This window comes from Epargyreus clarus, unplaced genomic scaffold (genome assembly GCF_041222505.1).
Source record: "Epargyreus clarus isolate Ecla_fem2 unplaced genomic scaffold, WU_Ecla_fem_2.2 ptg000019l, whole genome shotgun sequence".
Classification (NCBI taxonomy): domain Eukaryota; kingdom Metazoa; phylum Arthropoda; class Insecta; order Lepidoptera; family Hesperiidae; genus Epargyreus; species Epargyreus clarus.
In genome coordinates, this window is record NW_027332227.1 from 6,086,001 (window position 1) to 6,113,630 (window position 27,630).

Here is a 27,630-nt window from a genome sequence, read left to right on the forward strand (position 1 = left end):
AACTAAGCTATATATATGTAAATTCATCAATAGGATTGCTACTTTTTCATAAATTGATGAATGTACGCTAAGGTTCAAATTAATTTAAAGGTTAATTAAGCTTAAAGAGCTTCGGATGCGAGCTGCAGATCACGTCCGATGTAGCTTAGTATTTTCATAGCACATCTTACTTGCTTAACTCAGGTTTGTTAAGCAAGCTATGTACTCTATATAGAGAGATGGAAGCTTGGGAGATCATAGCTAAGTAGGTATTTTCACAGCGCATCTTACTCGATTGATTAGCGTGGATATTTAAGCTATATTTTTATATATATATCGAAGGTTGAGAGCTGAGATGATTGGAGCTATAGATGCATGCTAAGGGTTGCAACCGGTCCTTAGCTAAGTATTTTAATAGCAAACCGCACTCGCTTAACCCAGCTTTGGTAGCTATTTTGTATATGGAGCAAATGTGAGCAAACGCAACCGGTGCAGCTGAGCATTTTCATAGCACATCTTGCTCGCTTAGCTTAGCTTCGGCTTCGCACACCACTTACCTATCGCACGTTTTTAGTGGAAAGGCATCCTTACAACCAATTTGCACCTGTCGCTAGCTTTCACATGTATCCGTGAACTTGTAACGTCACATTCTGTTTGTATCTGGACGTTATCGAGTGATCGGATGACTGGGAGTGCTCCTCCACTCTCTCCATTGACCAAGCTCCTACACTACGGCTTATCGACTCCGGTCAATGCGGCACTTTGTCGCGAACGAGATCTTATTAGAGCTAATGTGTTTAGGAAATTTAGTTCTCGATAGCAAAATACGAATCGCCTGTAATGATTTATAGTGGAAATTTTGTTTGCGTTTAATTTTTAGAAGTTGTTCATCGCTCTTACTGAATGAGATTACATAGCTTAATGAATGAAATCATAGATTAGTTAAGATTACTCACTCCTAACAAGAAAATGTAATCAGTTTTGGGTATTGAAGTTGTCACTGTCATCTATTTTCATGTTTGAAAAATATTTTAAAAAAATAGTTTTTAGAGCATTTACGAATGATACGATATTTCTCCGCACTCTTTCTTCGATTTCGTGTTGTTTTAGCACCACTTTACTGCACATGTCGGCATTGTTCCGTGTAAATTACACCATGACAGTCGGAGACGTAATGGGAAGACAGTCAGTCATTTTACGAATGTGTCAGCCATTTGTGGCTTCCTTCAATTACAAGGCGGTGAGATATCTTTACTAATCTATGAATTAAATAGAATATTTTCTAAATATAAAACTAACAATTAAACCCAACCGAGTATATTTAGTTCTAGCTCAATGTGGGAAATGCTCACATTGAGATACGTAGGTATTTTGAGATAAAAAAGTATAGACACTGTTATTTATACAGTTGCAGCGTTTTATAACAATACCAGCTGACCCGGAAAACGTTGTGTTGCCATATAAATAAAAAAATGTTAAGGGTGAGCAACCCTTATCACTTAGGGTTGCTCACCCTTAACATGTAGTAGCCGATTCTCAGACCTACTGAATATGCATATCAAATTTGGTGAAAATCGGTAAAGCCGTTTCGGAGGAGTACGGTAACTAACATTGTGACACGTGAATTTTATATATAAGAAGAAATAGATCCATTACTTTTCATTTTTTAGACACAAACATGCCTTCTTACCTACGTTTTTATATGTAAAGTATAAACAAAACTAAAGAAAATTGTTAGGTAATGGCTAATGGAGTTTCCCTTGGGTGTTCAGCGTCCAATTTACATGAAGAGGTGAAAACCCGCTGTTTCTACAAGGTTCAAATTAAATTGTCCATCTTGTAAAATATTAGCACCTGTATTAGTCATATATTGGGCGCTAACGACAAAATATTTTGTTTTTGAGTTATTTTATTAGAGAGTTGGGTGCTGGGTGGCAGGTTTACAGCTTATATATATTTAGGGAAATGATATTTTCAAAATACTTGATTTGCTACCCATAAAATTACATAATAAGTCGCATTACCCCTGGGCATGGATCTCCACTCAAAGTCAAGTTTAGGTCAAGCTGGCTAAACACGAACTTAGTAGATTTCATATGCCTTTGAGAACATGTTATTGGTGTGTACATTACTTTGTTTTCCTTACCGTCATAGTAAGTGATAATTAATTTCTAATACGTACTAACACTACTTTCATAACTTTGGATTCTTTCAGGTTAGGTTCTGTTGCAGTTGTATAAACATTTTTTTGTTTAAATGAAATATTTATTGTTTCATTACTTACATTCTGTTTTGGAGACATTTTAAAACACTACCACTGTTAGAAAAAGAAATAAAATTGCTGGGTAATACTTCAATATACATTTTATTGTATAAAAATAATAGATAATAATATCTAGAATTACATAATTTTATCCTTATCGATGATAAGTTATCATATTTACAATTATTTTCTTCTAGAATATTGTCTTTACTCTAATGCGAGGTTCGTTCTAAAATAACTTACAAAAAAATTTGTAATATTTACAACAGTTACACCTATTTACAATATTTCACTCATTCACCAACATTTTCACTGTTAAAATTATAAAAAAAAGTCATTTATAAAAAGATAAAGATATTTTTATTTACAATAATTCAGAATGATTCAAAGAAGAATTAATTACGTTAAAAATATAAAATAAATTTATCCTTTTCAAACTATTTACATATTGTCGTATGACTTAAATGCAGACGTATTCATTACAAGTGCGTTTATACAAAAGTCAAATTAGACAAATTAGAAATCGATTGGAAATAATACGAAAAATTGCGTTTGCAACTGTGAAATCGACGTCTCTATAAACGCACCCTACCTCGCATAATTAGTTCGTTAACAGAATCGATTACATGAGATGAATCACATTTCCCAACGGGGCCTTAAATTAACGTAAAATCTATCGCAGTCTATGATTTAATTAATACGAGTATTACGTAACAATAAATTATCGTAAGTTAAATACTGAGAGATGGCCGTTTCTTCCGCACACTCTTGCTGTTTTTGCCGAATATCGTGCCTATTACCTGTTAACAAACAATAAGAAACATTATAATATAATTTCTAAAACCTATATATTTATACACAATCATAGAAACAAATTATGTCCAAAGATAATAAATATAGTTCAAAAAACTAAAAAACACGCTTTTATGTTATAATCAACTAAAAAGTAGAAAAGTATTCTATTTCATTCTTTCATACATGCAGGCTAAGATAAGGATGTATGTTGAACTCTTTCTACTGAAAAACGGAGTTACTGACTGACAAACATACAAGTGAAGCTAATATAAAGAGTGTAAAAAGGACCTAATTAAACTACCTTATTCCTCATCATCACCTATTCCTATTGTTGAGCATGAATCTCCTCTCATAATGTAGAGTTTAGGTCATTGTCTATCAAGCTGACCAAGTGCTGATTAGTATTTGGGTTGATTGCAGATATCTATGGGCGCCAGTAGCCACTTATGGTAAGTGTCTATTGCTACAGATAAAAGACATGCTCGTTTCCTACTTTGGTACTATAATGAAATGAAATAAAATATATTTAATTTGTATAGGCCTGCGGAGGCACTTACAAATTGTCAGTTACAATATTCTTTTCTTATACTACTACCGGATCGGAACGGGACCACAATTGAGACGATCCGGTAAGAAACTCAGTTTGTCTTTTTCGATAATCATGATAATTATTTTCTTTTTATATGTAACATCACCATCGCAACCCATTACTGTTCCACTGCTGGGCATGGATCTCCTCTCAGAATGAGAAGGATTAGGCCATAGTCCATCACGCTGTCCAATTTATAGACTTTACCTACCTTTGAAATGTAGGTAATGTTTTTATGTAATGAGAGTAACGTTTTTTGTTTCATAATCATAACATCAATGTACCTTAGAGACGGAGTAGGCAGCGAGTTTCCTCCTCGGCGCGGGCAGCAGCAAGGCCAGCGCGCGCGCCTCCCGCAGCAGCGCGTGGAAGGCGAGCGCGGCGCCTGCGCACGACTCCGCCGCCGACACCTCGTAGAACTGACACCCGAAACGAAGCGACAGCTCCTGACCCTCCTCTGCGTGGACCTCCCTGGTGACAATGGTTTTGGTTAAATTCGATATCCACTTTTGAATTATTAAGAAAAGATAGATATCCAAAGAAATATGAAAGGATTAAATAATTGTTGACATTCCTACACATGATTACACAATCTTCCTAGCATTAAGCGATAAAATACTAATGGTCCAAGGATTTCAAACTTACTAGATGAAATAGTATCAAAGCATCTGTACACAGCGTTTAATAGATACGACGATATTATTTAATACTAATTTGGATGAATTTGTTTCGCCAAAAAACAAAAATTGAGTAGCTATTACACATAATTGATACAATTTTAAATGGGTGTCCTAAAAGTATCAACTAATTTGTTCTTGACTTCAAACAGCTTACTAATCGACCATAAGCAGCAAAGACTCATCGTCACATTTATATACACAAGGCGTTAACGCGATGTTGTCATCGTCGCACACGAATCGCAAGTCCTTCAGAAAATAAAATAAAGAAAACAGCTGTCGCGATATTTAACTCCAAAAAGAAAAATCTCGGTGGCACAAAATCCTAAACTCATGTGTAGAATACATAACAAAGTACAGCCTTAACGGTTCAGTTGCATAAGAAACGTATTTCGCACCGCTTGGATACAGGTATGCTCTGAATACCTCGATAGCTTGCGTAATATTTGATCCCTTGCGGGCCAAGGATTTAACCGCAATGTATTACGATAAATAGTAGAGGCAATCCTTGGCCGCCCTTTTGTCATAGCGACCTTAATACCCTTAATGCAATTGGTTTATGCAACAAATCCAATACTGTACTGATAAAAACATATTAGTATGATTTGGTCTGTATTGACCAATGTTAAGTGGCTGGACGAGAAATTACCATTTTTGTTAAGAAGAAAAACGAGTGTGACGAAACATTGGTCGTATCTATAAATGTTTAAGGTGACTTTTGTCTTAAAAAAGAAAAAGAGTATAATAGCACTAGTAAAGACTCCAAAATAGATGCAGCTGTCGTCGTCAGTAGCCAAATATTTTTTCAGGAGAATGCAAAAGTCGAGTAGGTAGGTCATAAAGTTTCGCATGATGGATTTTATATTTCCTCGACAATTGTATAGCGCTTACTAATTTTTAACTTCTAACTTCTAAATTTTTCTAACTTCCCAACAATTGGTTTTGCTATACTTGTAGAATTAGAAAAGAGTGTCCTACATAAAAATATCTGAAATATGGAATAAAGTCATCTCCAAACCTATAGCCATATTATGTCACTTAACAGCAATACTGTGTTCTGATCTAGTATCAAATTTAGTCCTTATACGCAACTCATTTGAGAGTAGCTAATGACAATTACAATCTTATTAATTTTATTTTCCATTTACTGAGTAAGGTATTATGCTATAAGTAGTTGATAAAAATCGGTCATCTGGAACCCGAGAACCAGCTTGACTCCTCTATAGTATCCTGTATCATACACACGGGAGTATCGGTCATCTGGAACCCGAGAACCAGCTTGACTCCTCTATAGTATCCTGTATCATACACACGGGAGTTCAATGAAAATGGTTAATGATTTCTCTCGTGGAGAGAAAAGGGCGAGTAGGATAGTAGTTAAACAATATTTACCTGGCGTGTTCGAGGTCACGCTTGTTCCCCAGGAGGGTGACAGCGGCACAGCCGGGCAGGCGCGTGCGTTCCAGGAGCGAGAGCAGTTCAGCTGCAGCGAGGAAAGACCGCCGCTCGCACACCGAGTACACCACCGCGAACGCGTCGCCCCATCGCACGTGCTCCGCTAAACAACCGCGGATCTGGAATAAAACGCTTTATTACTATACGCTATATTAATAAGCACCCAACTTCAGTTAATATGCGTAAACAAACAATTAAAAAACCTTATCACACGATCTAGCACTACACCTTCATAGCGAGATTTATGGCTTCCTTCCTTAACTTTCATGAACAAAGCGTAGAAGAGGAAATGGTAAGAACTAATAAAGCCGTGATTTATGTACCTTACTGACGTCCGCGACTTCCAAACGGTATAATGCAACAAATTTAGTCCCTTCCGATAGAATGAAAGTGAAGTGAATTCAAGTGAACATTATCGATAGCTCAATACTCGATCACTCTCTCGGCGAAACATGAATGAAATATTGCGGTGTTATTAGTTGCATTGTGCTTAGCTTCCTTAAGTCATTATTAGGACGTTGCCCAATACAAGCACTTTAATCATAGTAATACTATCATACTGATATTATTAGTGTGTTTCGTTTATTTGTTAGGTATAACTGAATTATATTTCGTGTACTAATAAGCCTTTTTAAGATAGTTATGAAAAAATTGGTAATTGGTAGTTATCGTGAAAGTGCATATTATTTTATAGAAGTACCTATCTATCTACAAAGTTAAATCCGCAAAATTGTCTCTATTGTTTTGCATTACAAAATTGAAAAATAAAACAAGCATTCAAAGGGTAATTAAGGTAATTAAGGTAAAAGTAACCTCTCCTAAACCTTAACTCGGCCGTTATCTCTTTAAAAATGCGGATTTAATATGTCCGACTCAGAAAACAAACATTTCTGATTTCAAGAATCAAAAAATGCGATATATTGAATGCCAGCTTTTTAATTTCTGAATTTGGCAACCCTAATCCGACAAGTAAATCGCACGTCAACGACTGTGCCCAATAAATCGATATTGCTCACTCGCGCATCGACATCGGACAAATGAACAGTGTTCGAGAAAACAAAACACGCTCGGCTTGTTCACATCACAACAATGACGTGGTGTTTTATCGAGTTATTACGCCACCAAATTCATTCGATTTCACACATAAAGGTTCGTATAGAGTACTCCATCAGATAAGTTGGGCCCTTGTAATCATTTTGTGTAATTAGATTGAGCAGGCTACGCGTACGCAAGTCAGCAGATTAACATCTCAATTGTCTTTGTATAATTAAGTTTTGTTTTACTTGTCCCATCAATCTTATCCAATAACACAAGTATCAATATGATCCGTATTGCATCATATTGATACACTAGCACGATGTATATTGCAACGATATATAGGTATCTAACTATATCCCAAATTAGTAAACGAGATGCAGTCTAGGCAACTAGGGCAACTACTGCCTGAAATCTTGAATCGACGATATGGTAAGAATCCAACCTGAGATCGGTCATAAATATGTTACTACTTCTGAACTCTAAGTTGGAACGCCTCGCCCTTCCCTAGAACATAACAGCGCTTAACAGTGCTATTATATAGTAGGCATGAAGGTGGTAGAACCTTTTTGGTTCGACTCCGGCGGCACCACTGCCACACCTATTTCTGCCTAACAGCGCAAGTTTTAAATGCTGCCGTGTCTGGTTTGAAAGGTGTAGTAAAGTAAACATACTTTTCCGAGGCGTTCCATTTAGTCCTCAGGGGTAGCGGCGCCTCTGTTACCGACCTCAGGTAGGAATATCTAATCCTATCTAGGGTTGATTACAGATGTTCATGGATAGCAGTAGCCACTGTTACTGTCTGCCTCTCCTATATTATAGAAAAGGCTTTATCTTTATCTAAAGGTATTTTTTAACGTTCCATTCAATTTCTTTATGTAGTGTATGCCTTGCATTCGGACTCTATTTAATGACTTTATCTCTGGTCATTTAAATGATTTCCTCTTACAAGAATTGTGGATTACTTGGCTCCAAGGTACATCTGGCTCGCATCCAAATGTGTTTTATATTAGTTTGCGTATGATTATCTTTATGTTTATAACCTTTTTATGTAGAATCGCACTGAAGAATGCGGTAGAGACTATGTATACATTTTGTTTGTAAATAAAAAGTGTAATAAAATGTATTTTTAATGCTTCCCTCCTCAGATATCCAGGTGCATGATTTCGCAATAAAAATGTCAGCATCAAAAATAAAATGTATGAGATACCTATAGGTTTAGAGAGCGCCTTGATTCATCATGTTACTACTACTAGTACTACATCTAAATATTTATCCGTAGAAGACAACAATGTCATTTTTTTAAGATTTTCAATGCAAAAATTTTCAGTATCATCTGTATCTAATTAGCCGTATAGGATAGAATTCTATAATTCCATTTATCTCAATAAAGAAGAAGAAAAGAGATAAAATCTTGGAGATGAATATTCGTACGAAGTTATTCATTGTTCTCAAAAAAAATGACTATCTCCGTTTAAATAAAAGCTTATATCCAACAGTCTTAAGTCCAAATGAATGGATAGGTAGCCTTATTATTAAGTAATGACAGAAGTTAGATGACTTACCGCACAATTAGATGTGTCTAGGATCTCAACTTCGGAGACTGCACCATCGAAGGCGACTCGGTGTTGATAGAGAAAATCTGAAACAATAACACCAAATTAGATCTTTCGTTAACTTCTAGATATTTTAATAATTATTGCATAATACAGCTTGAATCTAATATAAACATATTTGAATAGTTAGTGACTTAGTTAAAGTCGGCTAGACTAATTTTGAAGGAATTATCACTTACCTATAGACAGATGATTTTATTTGCGCTAGCATACATATTTGAGATATCTATGTTGAGAAAAGCTTTGTACGTTTAACCTCACATTTGACGGAAGTCTCGAGTTCGATTCTCGTTTAGGCAGAAATTATGACAAGAGATTTGTTCTGTTTTTGTTTCCTCTACGACCATTTAAATTTCTCTTCCTTTGACTATATTTGTAATTTCAATTACAATTGAAATACGTCATTTCAATTATTGCTTATGATCTTGTTTACGTTAATACTAATTAAATACTCGATACGTCATCACAGAAGGTAAGTGAGTGAAAAGTAATTATAGTAATTACAAACCAACGTCATTACTGACGAAAACTACGACATTGGGAAAGGTCGGAAGGAAATAATTTCATATTAACGTAGGACTTAAACGCGTAAATTGCGTTTATGTCGGTCAACTTTTTTATTATTAAGGTGCTTTGTCTCAGAAGTTAAGTGGATATACATTAAAGATGGTGATTGATTTAAGTTTGGCTAAAGTATATATTTCTTTTTATTATATAGGAGTAGCAGTCGAGCATGCAGTCCCAGGTGGACTGCATGCTCGACTGCTATGGTAAGTGGGTACTGCCGCCCATGGACATCTGTAATCAACCCTAGATAGGATTAGATATTCCTTACCCGAGGTCGGCCACAGATGTGCCGCTACCCTTGAAGACTAAGCTGGAACGCATCAGAAAAGTCTGTCTCCCTTACCACACCCTTCAAACCGGAACACAGCAGCACCTAACACTGCTGTTATTAGGTAGAAATAGGTGTGGCGGTGGTGCCGCCGGAGTCGAACCACAAAGAGTTCTACCACCTTCAAAAAGTAGGAACTCCGTTCCGAGAAATTTACTTTACTTAGGTATATTGCTTTATTCACTTTGGAATACTACTTAATTACCGTAATAACTTGACATGTATTGAAATAAGCTAGAAATCCAATCTACTTTATGCTACCCAAATAACATCATTTGTTTCGCCAGGAATCGAACTCCGACATAGTGAGCGAAATGCGCCACTATGTCCGTTCATAAACACCGTCGACCATCCGCTTTAAACACATAAATATTTATTTCACACCAGCGTATTAATGGCTACTGGTTTTGATGCATTATTTTTATGGATGTTTTCGAAACTATTATCACAATTGAGATGGAAAAGATAAATTCCATTTACATCTGTAAACCGATGTTAGAAAGTTATGGTGTTATTTTTATTTCGACTTGTTATTTCATACAAAAACTTACAAGGAAAAAATAAAGAAAATCATTTCGCAAGGAATTTCAATTCAACATTTTACAGACCCGATACTTTTTCTATTTCTTTCATTGTGTTATACCTGCAACATGGTATGGTACTTATTTTAAACGAAATTTAATGTTTTTAAAATTTTAATAAAATATAAAATTAAAATTATTGTTTCTTAAAATAAAAAATAAAAACAATTAAAAGAAGCTTCGGGAAAAGAAATATAAACTTACTATAAAACAAGCGTAATGGTATATTTAGTACATTTACTTATTTTTAATATTATCTTCAATGACTTGATGACCTAATACCCTATGAAAAGGTACTTTTAGATTTGAAACATTATTTCTCACGTCAACCACATCTCATTTTCTGTGGAATCTTAGAAAATATATGCATGCGGTTTTTTTAATTCGTCGTCGATTATAATGTAGTTTATAAAGAATGTGAATGGCATTACGAATTGCGATTGCGTGGTCTGCTAACAGCTTCTGTCGTGGATAACTGGGGATGGTTCATCCATCATGGTTAGTTCTACTGACTTCGACTAGCTGTGACGAATCCGTTGTCTAATAGTACGCAAACTGACAGGAACATCTATTTACTATGTAGTTAAATTACGTGATAATTTTTATGTGTCTTTTGACATCAAATTTAATTATCTGAGGAAAGGGACAGAGTCCTATGTGTGACTTTTGGGGCGTTTACGCGTCTGGAATTTGGCCTATACCTCAGAAGTCCAAATAAATGTTTCTGTCAGGCACAAAAATGTCTTAGATTCAATTAAATGTGTCTTTAAAGCATTACCAAATTTCAAAAACACACGCAGTACAATAACAGCGTGTTTTACTACTATTTATATTGTTCATAACCTTGGTAAATTAAAAATTAACACTAAGGATTTTGATTATAAATTTATATGATTATTCTTTTTGTGTACTAAATAAAGATGGCGAGAAAATCGTGAAAAAATAAAAATATTCTTCACAATTCTATACATGAAAACAGGAAATTACATTAAATATATTGATACTAAAAATAAGTAATTATATTGATACTAAAAAAGTAAGTATATTGATACTAAAAATATATTGATATTAAAAATAAGTAATTATGTTATTTTACACTTACCACCAGTGGAGCTGTATTCCCCGATGTACCGCTTAGTCAGGTAACGCACAACCACCGCTGTAACAAGAGAGAAAACGTCAAAATACAAAAAAACTACGTAACATCACAAAGGAGCTAATAAATACGTCATCTAGGGTCATCACCCCCAACTTTCTACAGTACATCATCCATTGATTAGTCTTTTCACGATACACATAACACTTCTGGAATTCCAATCTCGATGTAGGGGTAACACAAATAGTTATCAACGTGAATGACGACGCATGTTGTGTGAATAGACGGTCCGGTGTACAGGCTACCGACAAAATGAAGTGTGGAGAATCCTGCACCCATCAAAGGGAGCTACGTATTCAAAAAGCTGATTACTTCTCGGACAACTCATGTGTTGGCCCGACGCCCTTTGATGGATAGCTATTAGTTGTTAACCGGTATGGGAATAGTTGGGTTGTTGAAGTTAGCTCAAGGTTGTAATATTTGGTCTTAGTATGGTTATAAGGACAGACTAAATGGAATATTGATTGTCGACTTTGTAGCATCAGCGATTTATTCCCGTCTCAATGCTGAGCACAGTAAGAGATATATGCATCACGCTAGCTAAATGCAGACTATATTGATAATTAGGTATACTTTGCATATCTCTGACAAAGATTTTGCGAACTAAGTAACGTTGACTAATAGTGAGTGTTAATTATATCCAAAACACACATGATTTTAAAAAAGAAATATTACTTTTCTTCCTAGTCCATTGTCGTGATAATAAATACGTGTTAGGTTTTTATTTCTAAAATGCATTATTTAAAAAAAAATACTTGTGACACTGGAGTCTGAGATTCGAACTTGCATTTGAAGGTGGTAGAACCCTTTGTGGTTCGTTTCCGGCGGCACCATCGCCACAGCTATTTCTACCTAATAACAGCAGTGTTAGGCGCTGCTGTGTTCCGGTTTGAAGAGTGTGGTAAGAGAGACAGACTTTTCTCAGGCGTTCCAGCTTAGTCCTCAGAGCGGCGCATCTGTGGCCGACGTCAGGTAGCAATATCTACTCCTATCTGGGGTTTATTACAGATGTCCTTGGGCGGCACTAGCCACTGGTGGACTGCATGCTCATCTGCTACTCCTTTTTTTATAAAAAAATAAACTAAAGTCGGAGGTTAATTTTCACACTATTAAGCTACAATATTAACAACATTATTAAGTTGTCAGTATTTACAGATGTAAGTCAAAGACCGAAAATTAACCCTAACCCCATTGTCTTGTCATCTTGACAAAGTGCTTAAAAGCTTCATCTTATCTTAACTCTTAGATAAGTTCGGACGCTTTTAAATTTTTATGTAGGCACTTGTTAAAGTACTTTTGTCAGTACTTATTATTTTCTGATCAATTTTATCTAAAATTGTGTCAAAAATTTAAACTTTCTAAAATAACCCTAGAAGCAGCGATCAAATAGTTAACATAAACATGAACCAAACATTGGTGTTTACTACTGTTTTTATAAAAATAAATGAAATATAAAATATAATTCAGAACATTACTACAACTTATCGTAACTTCAGTACAATATTGATTAAGAAATTTACTTTAATTCCTACTTAGTCCTACTTGCAAGACTTTTATTCTTTAAATATTGTAAGGCGTGGATTACGAGCTAAAGTATCGTTAGAAAATGATACAGAAAATATACTTTTGTTTATCTTCTTCTTTATTTATCTTTACTTTTCCGGTTTCCTTATAAATTCTCATATAATTCTCCGTAACAATTTAATTTATTTACATGCAGTAGGTACATACAAAGATTCATTATTGGCCGCATTGTATCTGCATCTCAAGGGATTGGAATCAATTGCATCGGAATAATGATCCAATTTCGTTGCAACGCGTGCACACGTACAACTTGTGCAATAGCTACAATGTAGCATAGCATAGCTATTTAACACATGTGGTACACCACTACGTACTAATAGTAAATAAGTATAAAAGTTAAACTTTTTTTTTGTTTTGTTCACGAGGGGGAAACCTTCAAATGGTACCCGATGCCGTGGGAGCGACACAGGGTTGAAAGTTGAAAGCGCTTAGAAATTCTTCCTTGGTAGTTAGGTACACATTGATGTTAACTTAGTTATTTCAACTCCATAATTATTTAGTGATAATAGGTACCACTATGGTCATTGCCATATTTATTCCTATTTCATAACAGGAATATTAATATTAATATTCTGAGTCATTTTAACTAACCGATTTTGGGAAGGACTAATCTTAATGTTTGTAACATTTTTATGGGCTGCAGAAGCTGTCATCGAATGAATTTTACTATCATTCTGAACTAAAAAGATAATATTAAGGAAATAGACGTAAATAATAATGTCGACGGTGATAAAAACAAACTGCAACAAAGTACTGCACGCATGAAGAATTCTACCATCACCAAACTAACTCCGCACACTAAACATTCGACCACTACCCAAATATGTCGCACGATATGACCATCATAATCCCATACCAGCAATATTGCATAACACTGAATTAGGGTCATTCCTCCAAGGGATCGCAGTCACCCGAAGTGAACCAATTCGGTTGACGCATGTTATGCAACAATGCGGCATGACAATGCACTTGGTCACTTGGTATGCATTCCGCGGTGCACTTTCCGAGATCGATCGATGCTAATGGATACCCGATCTGGGATCGATTTAAGTGGCCAATTGACTTTCAATCCCCTAAATTTATGGGAATCGGTCTGCTGATATATTATTATGTTTCTTGTATTTGTTTTATACAAGGTTTGTAGAAAGTAGTGATTTATGGAAATTAAACTTTATTTAAACTTGACTTTGTTATAACATTTTATGTGGATAATTAACTTGTAAATTGCTTGCTATTTTTAAATTATTATTTCCAAATACAATATGTACAATGAAAGCAATAACTTTACGAAACACATAAAAAACTATAAAAATCCACAAAGGAGTTATCGCCGCGCCAATAAAATTATTTACCTGTTAACCATTATAAAACTTTACACTTAATAGGGTCTGTAAAGGCCTTTGTCATGTTGCTACAGACTTGTTTATGAAACACGTACGAAATTCCACACTCTCATTTTCATTTCGTTTTATTTTCAGCCTCAAATAAGTTTTAATGTGGGCCTTACTTTCCCTGGACCGATTACGCATGATCGAGTAACAATCATAACACGGATACGAAATAAAGAGGTGATGTTAAATCATCACAAATATTCTTAAAAGTATGACAACGACCCGCGTTGGCTACCGTAAAACGCGAGACGGTGGGTTCCGGGATCATTCCCCGGCCAGTTAAACATCTAAGTATAAATTTTGAATTTTGGTTTTGAGTCTGAGTATTTGTGTATTCATATTTGACTGTAATATTCGTGTCATATATAGAGTACCTACTCTAGAATAAGTACTCTAACTATCGTTTTATTTATTTGTTTCAACTATCTATAGTTTAAACTTTAAATGAAAATCCTCTACCGGTCATATCGACACAACATATTTAGAGGAATAAGTACGCGTCAAAATTATGAAGTTCTTATATAAATGCTATGAACTTGAGTTCACATACATTACATAATAGGAACAAAGATGCGCAAGTTTCGATTTCATTCGGTAGACTAGCTTCTGATCTGATATCATCTCAATCAAAAACTTTCTCCATCATGATTTAAACTTAAGGTCAAGTTATCCCGTAGTACCTTCGTCGCGGTATTTTGAAGGCATCGTTAAACGAAGGAGTCAATATGAATTGGGCAAGTGCAAGTCGTATTCGCACACAGAGGGTTCTGTACCATATTGTTATTTTTATTATATTTACAGCAGCTATAAGAATACATATATTGTGAAAATTACGGTTCTACCTATTACGGTTCCATAGATAGACCAAAAAATTCCGCTTTCTTGTCTATAGGTGCACATGTCACTGTTCATTTTGTTATTTTTAGTACGAGTATTTATTGTTATAGCGGCCACAAATACACTTTATAAAAAAATAAGTGTCATAGTAATCCAGACAAAAAATCAAGATTCAAGGGATAGAGCCCTGAGGGAGACTGACAGACGGACAGACAGCAGAGGCTTAGTAATAAGGTCCCGTTACGTTACACGGAACCCTAGAAAGTTAAACCAGCGAAGCATATAACAAATTACGATGATCAGACGACATGGCATCACGTGGGTTGATAGATGGTGCGCTATCTGAAACAATGGTGTTGTATCGGCAGGCATCATGGGGTAATTAATAGATTACAAGCTCCATCCATCACGCGTCGAACCATGTATGAGTAATGTTGACGTATGGCTCAGTGCTGGTAATTTAACGTCGCCAAAACCATTAATAACAAACCGTTAGATACTTTACAAGTGCGGCTAATTGCCTCCCATGTAACTTGTTTTGGGAATGTTGGTGAGAAATTATATTTAAAGGTAGAATCCTACGTGGTTGACTCTACCGATGCGCCTATTTCTGCGTAATAGGAACCTAACAATAGTGTTAGTTTGAGACGTGCTAGTTTGAAACGTTCTAACTTAATCTTCGGGGGGTAATGCTAACCATCTGCGGCAGATCTCAGGTAGGACTTTAATCTTGTCTGTGGATTATTATATTATTGATATAAATGGGACAGCATTGGACATTTACCATCAGATGGTGCTGCAAGATTTTTACTACTTCTATAATAAAAAATCTAACAGGAACAAACTTCGATATCAAATGACGGGATTCAATCCTGGATCTCCACAATATAGGTGAGTCACAAATGCTAATGGGCTATTGCTGCTAATTCTTCCCTTAACTTATAAAAAGATAAGATTAGAAACCTTTGATTAAAACATGATAACATATCTATAAGGGACCGTGACACAAATTTAAATCATCGTAGCAGTACATTACTGTGATCTGACGTGTAAGGTAAAAATCTCTATACAGTTATTGGCTAAAAAAAGGCGCCTTCAAGTAGTAGGTAGCTTTTTCTTACTAGACGCGTAGTACCACGCCATAAAAGTTTTATGACCGTAATGGTCATAGAATTCTCTTTGCATTTCTAGCAAAAACTGAGCCGACATGCAGTACCTTGGTGTAGAATGTCAGAATAGAAAAATATATTACAATAAAGTAACCTACATTATCAATATCTTATAAGTAGAAGCTAAAAGAAATGCTGAAATGTGTACCTGCTCAAAAGTAAACTTTGGTGTTTATAAAAATCGCAGGACTACTATCTCTGAGGACCATGGGATCTGATGTTATCTTCATTTTACAGTTCCACGCCAATGTTCCTATGAAAAAATAATATTATCCATCCATACATCAGTCTTTAAACCACTCCTTGACATAGACCTCCACTAATAATGTCACTTCGACGAGCAGTTTCTCGCTCTCCTCGTCAGATCATTAGTCCAAAGGTAGAAATATACGTAGTCAATCCACAAGCATTTCTACCGACACATTATTTATAGGTATTTACAGAAAAAAAAATATTATTTACATAATACACCGGTTTTCTATAAACGCAGCCAAACTCCGCATATCTTACGGCATTACATAAAAAATGGCCTCGCACTTAAATATGACATATCATCAATTCATCGGCACTTTAAGAAAAAACTCACCGAAAGCCCACCGAAATAAAACCACAACTAAAGAACACGGACCATTTATCATTTATTGATGTTTCTGACAAACCATTATGTCAAAGATATCCTCAAATTGAAATATTCTGTATAGACGATTATCTTTAACGTTTCGACTTAACAATTAGGGATGGGGATTCTTTCCGAAAAATATCGATTTTTCCATCAATTCGAAACGCAGTGTTATAAATCGATTCTCAAAAATCGATCTTCGGTCTTATAAGGGGCGAATCTAATTAAAAAAGGGCGTCAGGACCAAACAATCACTGAAATATGTATTCATGAGCAAAAAATGTGTATAACAACAAGTTTGTTAATATTCAATCAACTTCGAGTAAATGGAATTTCGGTCTACTAATATGAAATATCGATTCACTGAATCGATCCACTACTGGAGATCGATTTAAATAATCAATTTTTTTGGTCCAAAAGAGCGATTCTTCGATTAATCGATCTCAGGTGGCCATCCCTATTAAAAATTTATGGGAAGATAAACATAGTGTATTAAGATGCAACATGATAAAACATGCGTATCTTCCGAACGAGGTTTGTAGCGTGACCCAAATATTGTAGTTGTGCTTGGAATTTTCAGAAACAGACATGATGCCAAAATTGCCTCTTTAAGTAACGGAATACCGATAAAATTATGATCGACCTGAAAATCTGTGACAGGCATACTTTTTGACACATTTACCTACTTCGATTTAACTTTCCTTTTAGGTCACATAGCTTTATGATATTGGCAAAAATGGCTGATAAAATAATTTAACACGATTGGCTCTTTATTAAAATCACGAGAGGCAAATCTTTAGTGATTTAGACCTTATTAACTAAATTGGCGAAGTGTACATAGGTAAATGTCATACATCTTTGAAAATTGTGTAGAACTCTGGTACATTACGTCCTTTACGAGGTTTCATTTATTATTTACCTTAATGATTTGATCATCAATTTTTTAGTTTGAAAATTCTGAGAGCCGCGTCTAGGATTTCAACCTAGTGACTGAAACACTGGGCTACCACTGCTCTTAGCTATACTTATGTTATATTTAACATTTAACCCATTTAAGCCAATGCATATCTGGATCAAAGCCAGCATCTCCAAAGCCAGCTCTGCCTCGTTGAATAAAATACTAGGTACATAAACGGTTCCCTGAAACTAACTGCAGTCGTCTTTCCGTAAAATAACAGTATTAGGCTACTAGAGAAATCATGCATTAACCATTTTGAGTACAGGTTGTTTTGATAAAACCATTGGATCAGGTAAAGTGGGTTACGATGGGAGATGATTATTTATTTACTAACGACCTACTCGGGAAGAGTTTACCGGTCTGCCGTCGTGAGAAGATTAATTTGAAGCCTCTGGATATCTGAATGAAGAATTTAGGGTTGAAGCTTATGTGTTCTTGGTATTGGTGCCCACATATTGAATCTCCTGATGCCATTGATGTTAAGTGATCAACATCATCTATGCACTTCTTGCATATGCTTCCATATCGCACTTTTACTATGTGGAATCTGAATTGCAGAAATAAGAATTCCAACGTGAGTTAAACGCTAAAATGTACGTTGGCTGTTTAATCATTAAAAGAAAACACCGCATGCAGGTGTACATGCGGTGTTTTCTTGATGGATGATGGATGATGAGGTGGATAACAAGAAAAAAATAGTGGAATTATAAACCTTCTCCTTATTTAAGTCGATTGAAAGTCAAACTTTAAAACCTAATAATTAACTCGCGAACCGTAACTACAAAGTACGTACGCACTCCCAAGAAACGACGATAAAGCCGATCGTAGAGTTATGAAAGTCGAACTTGGCCTAGCAACCAGCGATAAACATTGAACGATGTTACTCGGCCATGGATCGGTCACAAGTAGGCGCCACTCCCTAAAGAGTTACTAGACAGGATCTCTTTAACAATTTCGCCGTACAAGTAATGAATTGCAAACGTATGCAACGGTGGTGTTGCGTTAATGGAGTTTACGACGGAAATAGGAATCTCGCTTTATAATTAGCGTGGAGAAAACTTTAAAGGAATTTTATTTAAATTCTTTATACACTGTAGGTATCTACTGCTTTATATAGATTTAAGGTAGAATTCTGTTAGTTCGGCGTTACCAAAGTTTATAAGCCGCTGCTCTGATTTAAAATAGGCACTCTTGGTTAGTAGGCGTTCCAACTGAGTCCTCAGGAGTAGCGATACAGAGACCACTAATTATCAGAAGTGCTGCTAGCTCATTTGCTAATTTCTTCGCAAGAAGAGTAAAAAGTTTTCTTGCATCATTTTTTGATGTAAGTAATATATGATCTTATTATTCGGGATCAATCTTACGTCAATAATCGAACAAGAAACCTTTTATCTGAACACTGTTTATGAAACGTCTGAGTGTATTCATTAGTCTGAACCGATAGTGTCGTCACGATTGACGAAACGTATCTGTGCTTGATTGCAAATTTCGTAAAGAATGTCGATGGAACTTTAAAAATCTGTGCGTACTGACTACCGGTCAGTCAGGCATCAACGGAACAATTAGGGCGTTGCAATTACAGGCGGTGGCGGCGACTCGGCGATTTCCCGCGAAACGCAACGCCACGACGCGACGCCTGGCGCCAACCAGTTGTGTAACTGGCGGTGACTGTACAGTACATAAACGCAGGACATGCTTACAATTTTCGTCTCGTTATAATTATTATGAGGGAAATTTAGAAAATGGAACACTGTCATTAGATATAATTAAAAAAACAAAAAAAGTGACAGTTTCTTCCGTATTTTATAAAATTAATAAAATGATTATTTAAACATTATTTGCCCATTTAAATGTTAAGACACAATAAAGAAGGCAATAATAATGTATTAATATATAATATAAAGTGCTTTGCGTTAATTTGTGTCTATATTTCACTGCAATACATTGCCTAGGAAACATTGTATGCCATTTTTGAAGTTTGGTTGTCAAGAAATCCTCATTAAATACACTATAATTCAATAAATGCAAGAATTTATGATATTTACTGAAGCTAAAACTGAATAAAGCTATAACGAGAACCCTTAAAAAACGTGGTGGTGATCATAACAAACTATGTCAACTTTCAGATCAAGTGTCTCAGTTATGTGAAGTGATTTTTAAGTGTTTATTTTTAGTTTTATTTTTCGATTATAATTTGTATGTTCTATAGTTTTAAGTTTTATTAGTCTGTTAATGCCCGTCGTTCCTGTCTCAAGCGCAGGCAACTGTAGCCAGCATAGCGATGTTGTCTATCCAAATTTAGTTCAGTGCAATTTATGTTCCCAGCCAAGATTTTTCAAAGGTACAAAGGGATTGAACATTCATATCGGTAGAATACATAAAGATGTATCTTATCGAAATGATTGTTCAACTTCTCAATTCCAACCATCTCTTCCCAATTCATGCCCTATTTATGTTAATAAATCATTTTCCGAAACCTTAAGTTTTTTTAAAAATAATGTGGCAATAGTAAAACGAATTCCAAGAGGTGCTCGTATTACTGTTGCCACAAGTCTTTCTAAAGCTATACGTAATGCAATTTCGCAAAACTCTGTCGAAAGCTGGGAGCATCTTTTGACATTTGTATATTTTAAATTACATGCAAAAAAAAATGGAAATAAATCTCTAACGAAAATTATTAAATCAAATTGCACAAACCCTACTTCTTTAGACATTTTTTCAAAACAAAATTTTTCTTTCAGAAACATTTACAAGAAAATTGAAAACAAAATTAATGACGGTGACATCAAAGGTGCTTCAAATTTACTTTTTTCCAACGACACCATCGCTCCTGACTCCTCAGATACGCTTTCGGCTCTAAAAGACAAACATCCAACTGCTCCATTAGCACTTCATCTCCCAGATCCTCCCCTTCCTGACGACAACTTCCTGCAAGTGAATATGAAGGAAGTACTATCTGCATTAATGTCCTTCAAGCATGGCTCTGCTGGCGGTCTGGATGGTTTTACTCCGCAGCACTTAAAAGACCTTACGTGTGGTGCAACAGGCGAGGCTGGCAGAGTCTTGCTTGAAGACATTACACAATTAATAAATTTCATGTTACAAGGCAAAGTAAATAACGACATTACCGCCATATTATATGGCGCAAATATTTGTGCCTTAAAAAAAAAAGATGGCGGTATAAGGCCTATTGCTGTGGGCTGTACGTTTCGTCGGCTTGCTTCCAAAGTCTGTTGTAAGCATATAGGAAGTACTATTACTGAAAAATGCTCTCCAATACAACTAGGCTTTGGAAGCAAAGGTGGTTGTGAGGCTGCAGTCCACGCAACACGAACGTTTTTATTAAACAAAGGAGGTGAAGTGCTATTGAAGCTTGATGTCAAAAATGCATTCAATTCGGTTGATAGGGGTACCCTGCTAAGAGAAATTAAAAACAATGTTCCATTTATTTATAAATATGTTTGGCAATGTTATAGTTCACCATCAAAATTAATGTATCGTAATCATTCCATTTCGTCTTCAGTTGGTTGCCAGCAGGGTGACCCCCTTGGGCCGGCCATTTTCAGTTTGGCTATTAATCCAATCATATCACAATTAAATTCTAAATTAAATGTCTGGTATTTGGATGATGGCACTCTAGGTGGTGAAGTGAGTTCTGTTCTAGGTGATTTGGAATATTTAATACATAAATTTAAAGGAATTGGACTGGACATAAATTTTTCAAAATGTGAATTATACATAAATTCTGAAATATCTCAAGAAGAAAAGGAACAGATAATAAATAAGTTTAACTTTTTGGCCCCAAATATTAAAATTCTCGATAAGGACTCTCTTCACTTACTAGGTGCACCTGTTTTTGCAGATTCAATTCCTTCATTCGCCCAAAATCAAATTCAAAATTTTCACAACGTTTCAGACAGATTATTTAAAATTAATTCTCATATGGCATTATTCCTTATTCGTAATTGTCTATTTGCCCCTAAATTTATATATTTTCTTAGATGTAGTCCCTTTTTCAAGTTTTCGAACATTTTAAATGACATTGATACCATCATCCTTAACTCATTATCATCAGTATCTAATTGTCAAATTTCGGACCGCGCTTGGACCCAAGCCTCTTTACCTATTAGATACGGAGGTTTGGGAGTACGCAAAATTTCTAGTGTTTCTCTCCCGGCATTTTTGTCTTCAACTCATAGTACACAAGACCTAGTTTCGAAAATTTTATCAAAATCACTAATTACCTACGACGTTGCGTACATGAGTGAAGCCAAATCTGCTTGGGTATTGGCCTGCCCAAATCAAAATTATCCCAAATTATTACACGTCCAAAAATTATGGGACGAGCCCCTCTGTAAATTAACCCATGAATCACTTTTGAATTCGACAGATGGTATTACAGAGCGGGCTCGTCTTTTAGCAGTATCGGAGCGAGAGTCAGGTTTCTGGCTACAGGCTCTTCCATCGAGCAACATAGGGACTCTTTTGGATAATTCCACTTTGTCCCTATGTGTGTGTCTGCGTCTTGGCTTAAAAATAAATGAGCCACATCGTTGTGTCTGTGGAGAAGGCGTCGGTCAGTCTGGTCATCACGGTCTGTCGTGTCAACGCAGTGCCGGCCGTATGTCGCGCCACGCAAGCATCAACGATGTCATCCGTCGGGCCCTTGTCACCATCAACGTACCGGCCACTCTAGAGCCGAAAGGTATAGTGCGTGATGATGGCAAGCGGCCTGATGGATTGACACTCGTGCCCTGGAAACAGGGGAGGTCCTTGGTATGGGATGCCACATGTGTTGATACCATGGCTCCATCTCATATACAGGCGACCTCGATGCGTGCTGGAGCGGCGGCTGAATCTGCTGAGGCTGTGAAGCGGCGCAAATATGCTAACATCTCACAGAGTTACATGTTTGTGCCTTTCGCAGTCGAGACGATGGGACCGTGGGGACCAGAAGCGAAGCATTTCTATAAAGAATTGTCTTCGCGCCTGATTGAGGCCTCCGGTGACCCAAGAGCTGGAGCTTACCTCGGCCAACAAATTAGTTTGTCAATTCAGCGAGGTAATGCTGCTAGTATCTTGGGTACACTTCCACGGGGCAGCGATTTGACTCATTTATTTTATTTATAAATTTTAGTGTTAATTGTATTAGTTTTATTTTATGTAATCTTTAATGCAAATCAGTGGGTTTTAATGATGACGCAAATAAGACTAGGTTCCTTTCAATTTTAATAGTGATATTTCAAGTTGTAATAAACGTATACAGTTTGTAATGTCAATATTTACCCTTTACCTTTTGAATACTTGGTAAGGGCCTCCTATCGAAATAAGATGTTTTCTCCTACCAAATAATAAGGTAATTTTCCACACATTAAAAGCAAATTGCATTTTTGCCGCGAAACACAGGATGCTTTGCGAACGAGACGTGTGTCTAATAACCGTGTAACTTTAGTAATTATTTATGTCTCAATTAAATAGCTATATAATAAGTAAATAATTTATCTATCAGATGCTAATAATTTCCTGCCTTAAATAGAAAAAAGTCGTAAGTTATTAAGTTTTTAAAAGTCAAAGAAGTGTATTACTAAATATTATGCTAGAAACAGAGTAAAATATTACGGTAAGTTATTACTCACAGACTATAAATTGTCTGTATACGCATTTGAAAAATTTTAAGCAATATTTCAAAAAAATCAAGATTATCCTACAGATAATTAAACATGGTCACCTTACGTAAGTTAAAGCCTTAAACACATTAACGCCGAGGCCGTTGCTCTACACGTATAGATATTTCGCGAATCTGAATAGTTACGTGTTTTCGTTATGAGTGACGCTAGTACCACTCACTTCCTTGACACCACTGATGCTATATTTTTGGTAGTAAAGTACCTACTTAAGCAACTGAAACCGAGACCAGGTAAATTTATACAAAACAGATGAATTTAATCAATGTTGGATGGAAAGCTTCATAATCTAAACAATCTACGGTTGATTACAGATGTATATGAGCGGCAGTCGACATTGACCATCGGATAGATTGCATGCTCGTTTGTAAATTCAGTATTAAAAAAAACATCGGCACAAATTTTTATTGAGACTTGCGTCTTGATGCAAAAGAAAAATTATAATCCCATTTCTTAATTAATTTTCTTTTTTGATAAGTATGTAATAGTAAAAATTAATGAATAATATCACAAGTTTAAAAAAGTATTAAAAACGTCTACAATAATCATTGTTAGAAAATATTCGATAAACACAAATGCAGATCCGAAATCACCCCCGTAACGTCCCTAATCATATTCGTTCACATCCCTAACGTGAACAAACAAGAACAAGTAAAAGTAATGCAGTAATAATTAATAATAGGATTATAAACAGACTAAACGTTTAATGGTTCATTGTTTAGACAATCATCAACAGTCAACAACAAAGAACAATCAAAATCAAAATCAAAGAAAGCGTAGCTACTGTCTACCAACCTAATCATAGAATATAGTTTGTTTATATCGGGAATACGCAACTGGTTCTAATAAAATGTGAAATGACTTTAAATGGATATCTTCACACACGTGGAGCCGTGTATGGTAATCTAGTCGTAAAATTAACTAGTTAGTTACTTAGTTTCTGTTTTAAGGGTGTGGTTAGAGATCAATATGACGTCCCTACTTAGTACTTAGGCAGTAATGCATCTGATAGAACTGAAGTGAAGTACTTGGTGTTATTAGGTACAGTGTTTCTTGGTGGCTGAAACCACTTACATCTAGTGGACTGTTTGCTTGTTTGTTTACGTCTTTATGCAAAAATCTTGGTTATTATAAGATCATGATAAATTTATTTAATTTGTTTATTTAGTTAAGTTTTAGCTTAGTGATATGTAAACGATCTCGTGCTCTGGTCCGATTATGAATACCAGGCATTTACTTATTTGTATAGAAATTGACAAAGTATAGACTGTTTTAAGTGAAGAGAGTTGCGAAGTAAGCTATGCGCCAGAAACTTCTTCATAATTCTCTCCAAAGCTCATAAAATATTTTTCTTTACGTAAATTGTCAAATTTTGAGTTGTGGTAAGCAAAAATCTGTAAAGATTGCTTATCATTTATTACCAATAGAAGTTAGAGTATATTATGGTAAAGTTATCGTAAACTCTAATTAGAGAGGCACATAATCAAGTGGAACATTGGATTGATGATTCGCTTTAATTATGCAATTCAAGACACGATACACACATAAATACATTATACAAATCCATCGTGATGCCATGTTACCTCACTTCCTTATTATTATAATAACAAACATTTTTCGCAATTCCCTCATAAATATGCCTAATTATTTACTGTTGTTCTATAACTTACGTAATAATCGTGGCTGTATAATGCAAAGCTTCAATGATAAGCTAATGATTGCATTTAAACATTAATTACGTCGCAGAACTTTGTTATTTGATGCAAACAAGATTCAATTTTAATTTCCCGTGTTCTAACAAAATGTATCAGAATGAGAGTAAAGTGTATTTGTATATGTTGTACCTATATTTCTCTGGCAAACACTGTCACCTAATTGACTTGATGTAATAAATCATATTATGAGGTTTTCAAACCTTATTTTAGGCATTTTTATCTTTTCAGTTCTGTTTTGTTTCGGTTTTCTAATTTATTTTTTATCTTATTTTTATTTAACCAAAATAAATATTTATTTAATAGCAACTATATAAATTGAGTTTAAATAAAATTAAGTCATAAATTATTAAATCGAATTTAAAGCAAAGTTGAGCAATTTATAACATTTTTTTGAAACCGTTACCATGGCTTATACCAGCTATAGCTAAATATACCAAACACGTTACAAGTAGGTACTCATAATGGAGTTTGTTATATTCTCAGGTACAATACAAAAGCTTATAATCATACAAAACAATGGCTGAAAAGTCAACATAACATTGTTATCAGAGCGCCGACACTGAATCATGCCCTCAAAAGGAATGCAATGATAAGAAAAGGCAAAACAAATATTGTCTGGAAGTGTTAGAACTGCATACCGAGGGAGTGTTGCGTGTGATAACGATAACGCCAGCCCCGGCTTAATAAATGGAGAACACATTTAAGGGCACCACACAAGAAATCGATATTACTAAAACCGATGCAATTAATACAAAAAGGTCGTAAGACGACAAATTGCGAACTTCGTTCGACTTCTCGATTTGAATATCATAATAATATTTTGTGTTGTGAACTTTTAGTTATTATATTAAAAGGGTAAAAGCAAATTAACTATCAAATAAATACGATACAATCATATTATTTTTAAGACTGATTGCATTTTAAAACTGATTTACCATTAATATTATTTATCTTAAGAGTGACCATTTCGCTTTTAAAAATATTCATAATTACGATTATACAAAAGGTAATTTACTCATTAAGAATAAAATTATCAAATAATAAGTGGAATTCACTTTTTAATATTAAATGAATATAATGTATATAGATTTCAAAATTTGTGTAAATAAATTCACTAAATAATATCTACTTAATCGATTGGTTAAAATTTCAATAAATTATTATTATTTAAGATAAAATACTATTAAAAACTTCAAAGTACACAGACGAGTACATTATTAATACAAGTACAGATGACAAATAAGTTTTAGAATAATAGGTTATTAATTAGAGATCTCGAATACGCGTCTCAAATTTCGCCCTTCGGCTGTTGTGGTCGTTGGGAACGTTGCAAGGTTAATGGGAACCTAATACTCTGGTCCAATTCAAATAAAAGCGATAACGAAATGGACAAAATTTACTAACCTGATTTTCCACTCCGCGGGCTCCCGAGCACCACAACCCTTATACGATTTACAGTCATCTTCATTTGGACAGTTTTTATTTTGCACTACTATTAAAAAATCCCGCTCAAGTGGACATTATAACGATATTGACGCACTATACTATCACTCAGTTCACGGTACACTATTAGTGAAAAAAGTTCGGAGTTCAAAGTTATCGTAAATGCGTTCGTGAAAGCGACGAGCGGTGGTTGTCGCAGCACACGTGTGTCCGCCGCAGCGCTCTCCGTGCGACTGCCGGCGTCCCCACGTTGCTCGAGTCAATAGCGTGCGCGTGCGCCGATTACAGCCGTTCTAGTTTTGCATATACACTTTATGGAATGCCATATCTTTATCTTGCGGTAATTAAATCAAGATAACAAAATCACACGTCTATCATTAATCACTATTGACATATGATGAAACGCTGCAATCAGATCAGATAAATAAATATGGACACATTCCATATTTCTTCTGGTGGCATTGAAATATAACGACGGAAACTGTCACAACTGCACGGTAGAGAATAAAGATAGATGACGGGTTCAGTGAGTTTTTCCAATACCGCAATAATTTCATGCATAATTGTATCTTTACAGTTATCCATGTTCATTTGTAATTGATTATACTTTATATAAAACTTTGTGTCTTCCTGACAATCAGCATCATAAAAAAACTACTCCAACTCAAAATCATCATCATTGTTCCGTCACTTCTAACTTCCGATTGACTTTGAGAACCAGAGTATTAAGTACAATTAATCAATTTGAATGAATCTTAAAGCAGCTACCAAAAGGTAAAGTGTCATAGAAGTCATATAACGGTATACATGTTGCTAATTCTACAGAAACACATAATATACCTACCATACCATAGCTAAAAATGTTAATTTCAAATAAATACCTATTACTTTTTGGAAATCCTTAAATAACGAGGACATTTAATAACTGTAAAAATTACCAATTTAAATCACAAACACGCAAATATTTCTCAAGGTACCGCGATAATTGAAAGCAAGCGAAAGTGACTATATTAATCCTTAAAGCCGTCTTTAGGACTTGCGCAAACCTGCCGTGAGGTCCGGGCATCTCGTTGAAGAGTTCAATCATAAATCGACAGTTTTCTGTACACTAAGTATGACATTTGGAAAGTTTAAGCCCCTACGATATTTATTACTATTTGTATCGTCGTCGTTGTAGCGAAAACCGGCA

At 35.2% G+C, this 27,630-nt stretch overlaps 2 protein-coding genes across 2 annotated transcripts; one reads left to right on the top strand and one right to left on the bottom strand.

The window, feature by feature from the left end:
• Positions 1 to 2,756: 2,756 nt before the first annotated feature.
• On the bottom strand, positions 2,757 to 26,697 carry LOC140750190 (ras-related and estrogen-regulated growth inhibitor-like protein). Its single transcript, XM_073083587.1, has 6 exons — positions 26,403 to 26,697; positions 10,988 to 11,044; positions 8,359 to 8,435; positions 5,696 to 5,877; positions 3,911 to 4,097; positions 2,757 to 3,042 (listed from the first exon to the last, which is right to left on the bottom strand). Exons 1-6 carry the CDS (start codon positions 26,464 to 26,466, stop codon positions 2,974 to 2,976), a joined length of 636 nt encoding a protein of 211 aa, XP_072939688.1. The 5' UTR covers positions 26,467 to 26,697; the 3' UTR covers positions 2,757 to 2,973.
• On the top strand, positions 21,188 to 22,729 carry LOC140750259 (uncharacterized). Its single transcript, XM_073083702.1, has one exon. It carries the CDS (start codon positions 21,542 to 21,544, stop codon positions 22,727 to 22,729), a length of 1,188 nt encoding a protein of 395 aa, XP_072939803.1. The 5' UTR covers positions 21,188 to 21,541.
• Positions 26,698 to 27,630: the final 933 nt, after the last annotated feature.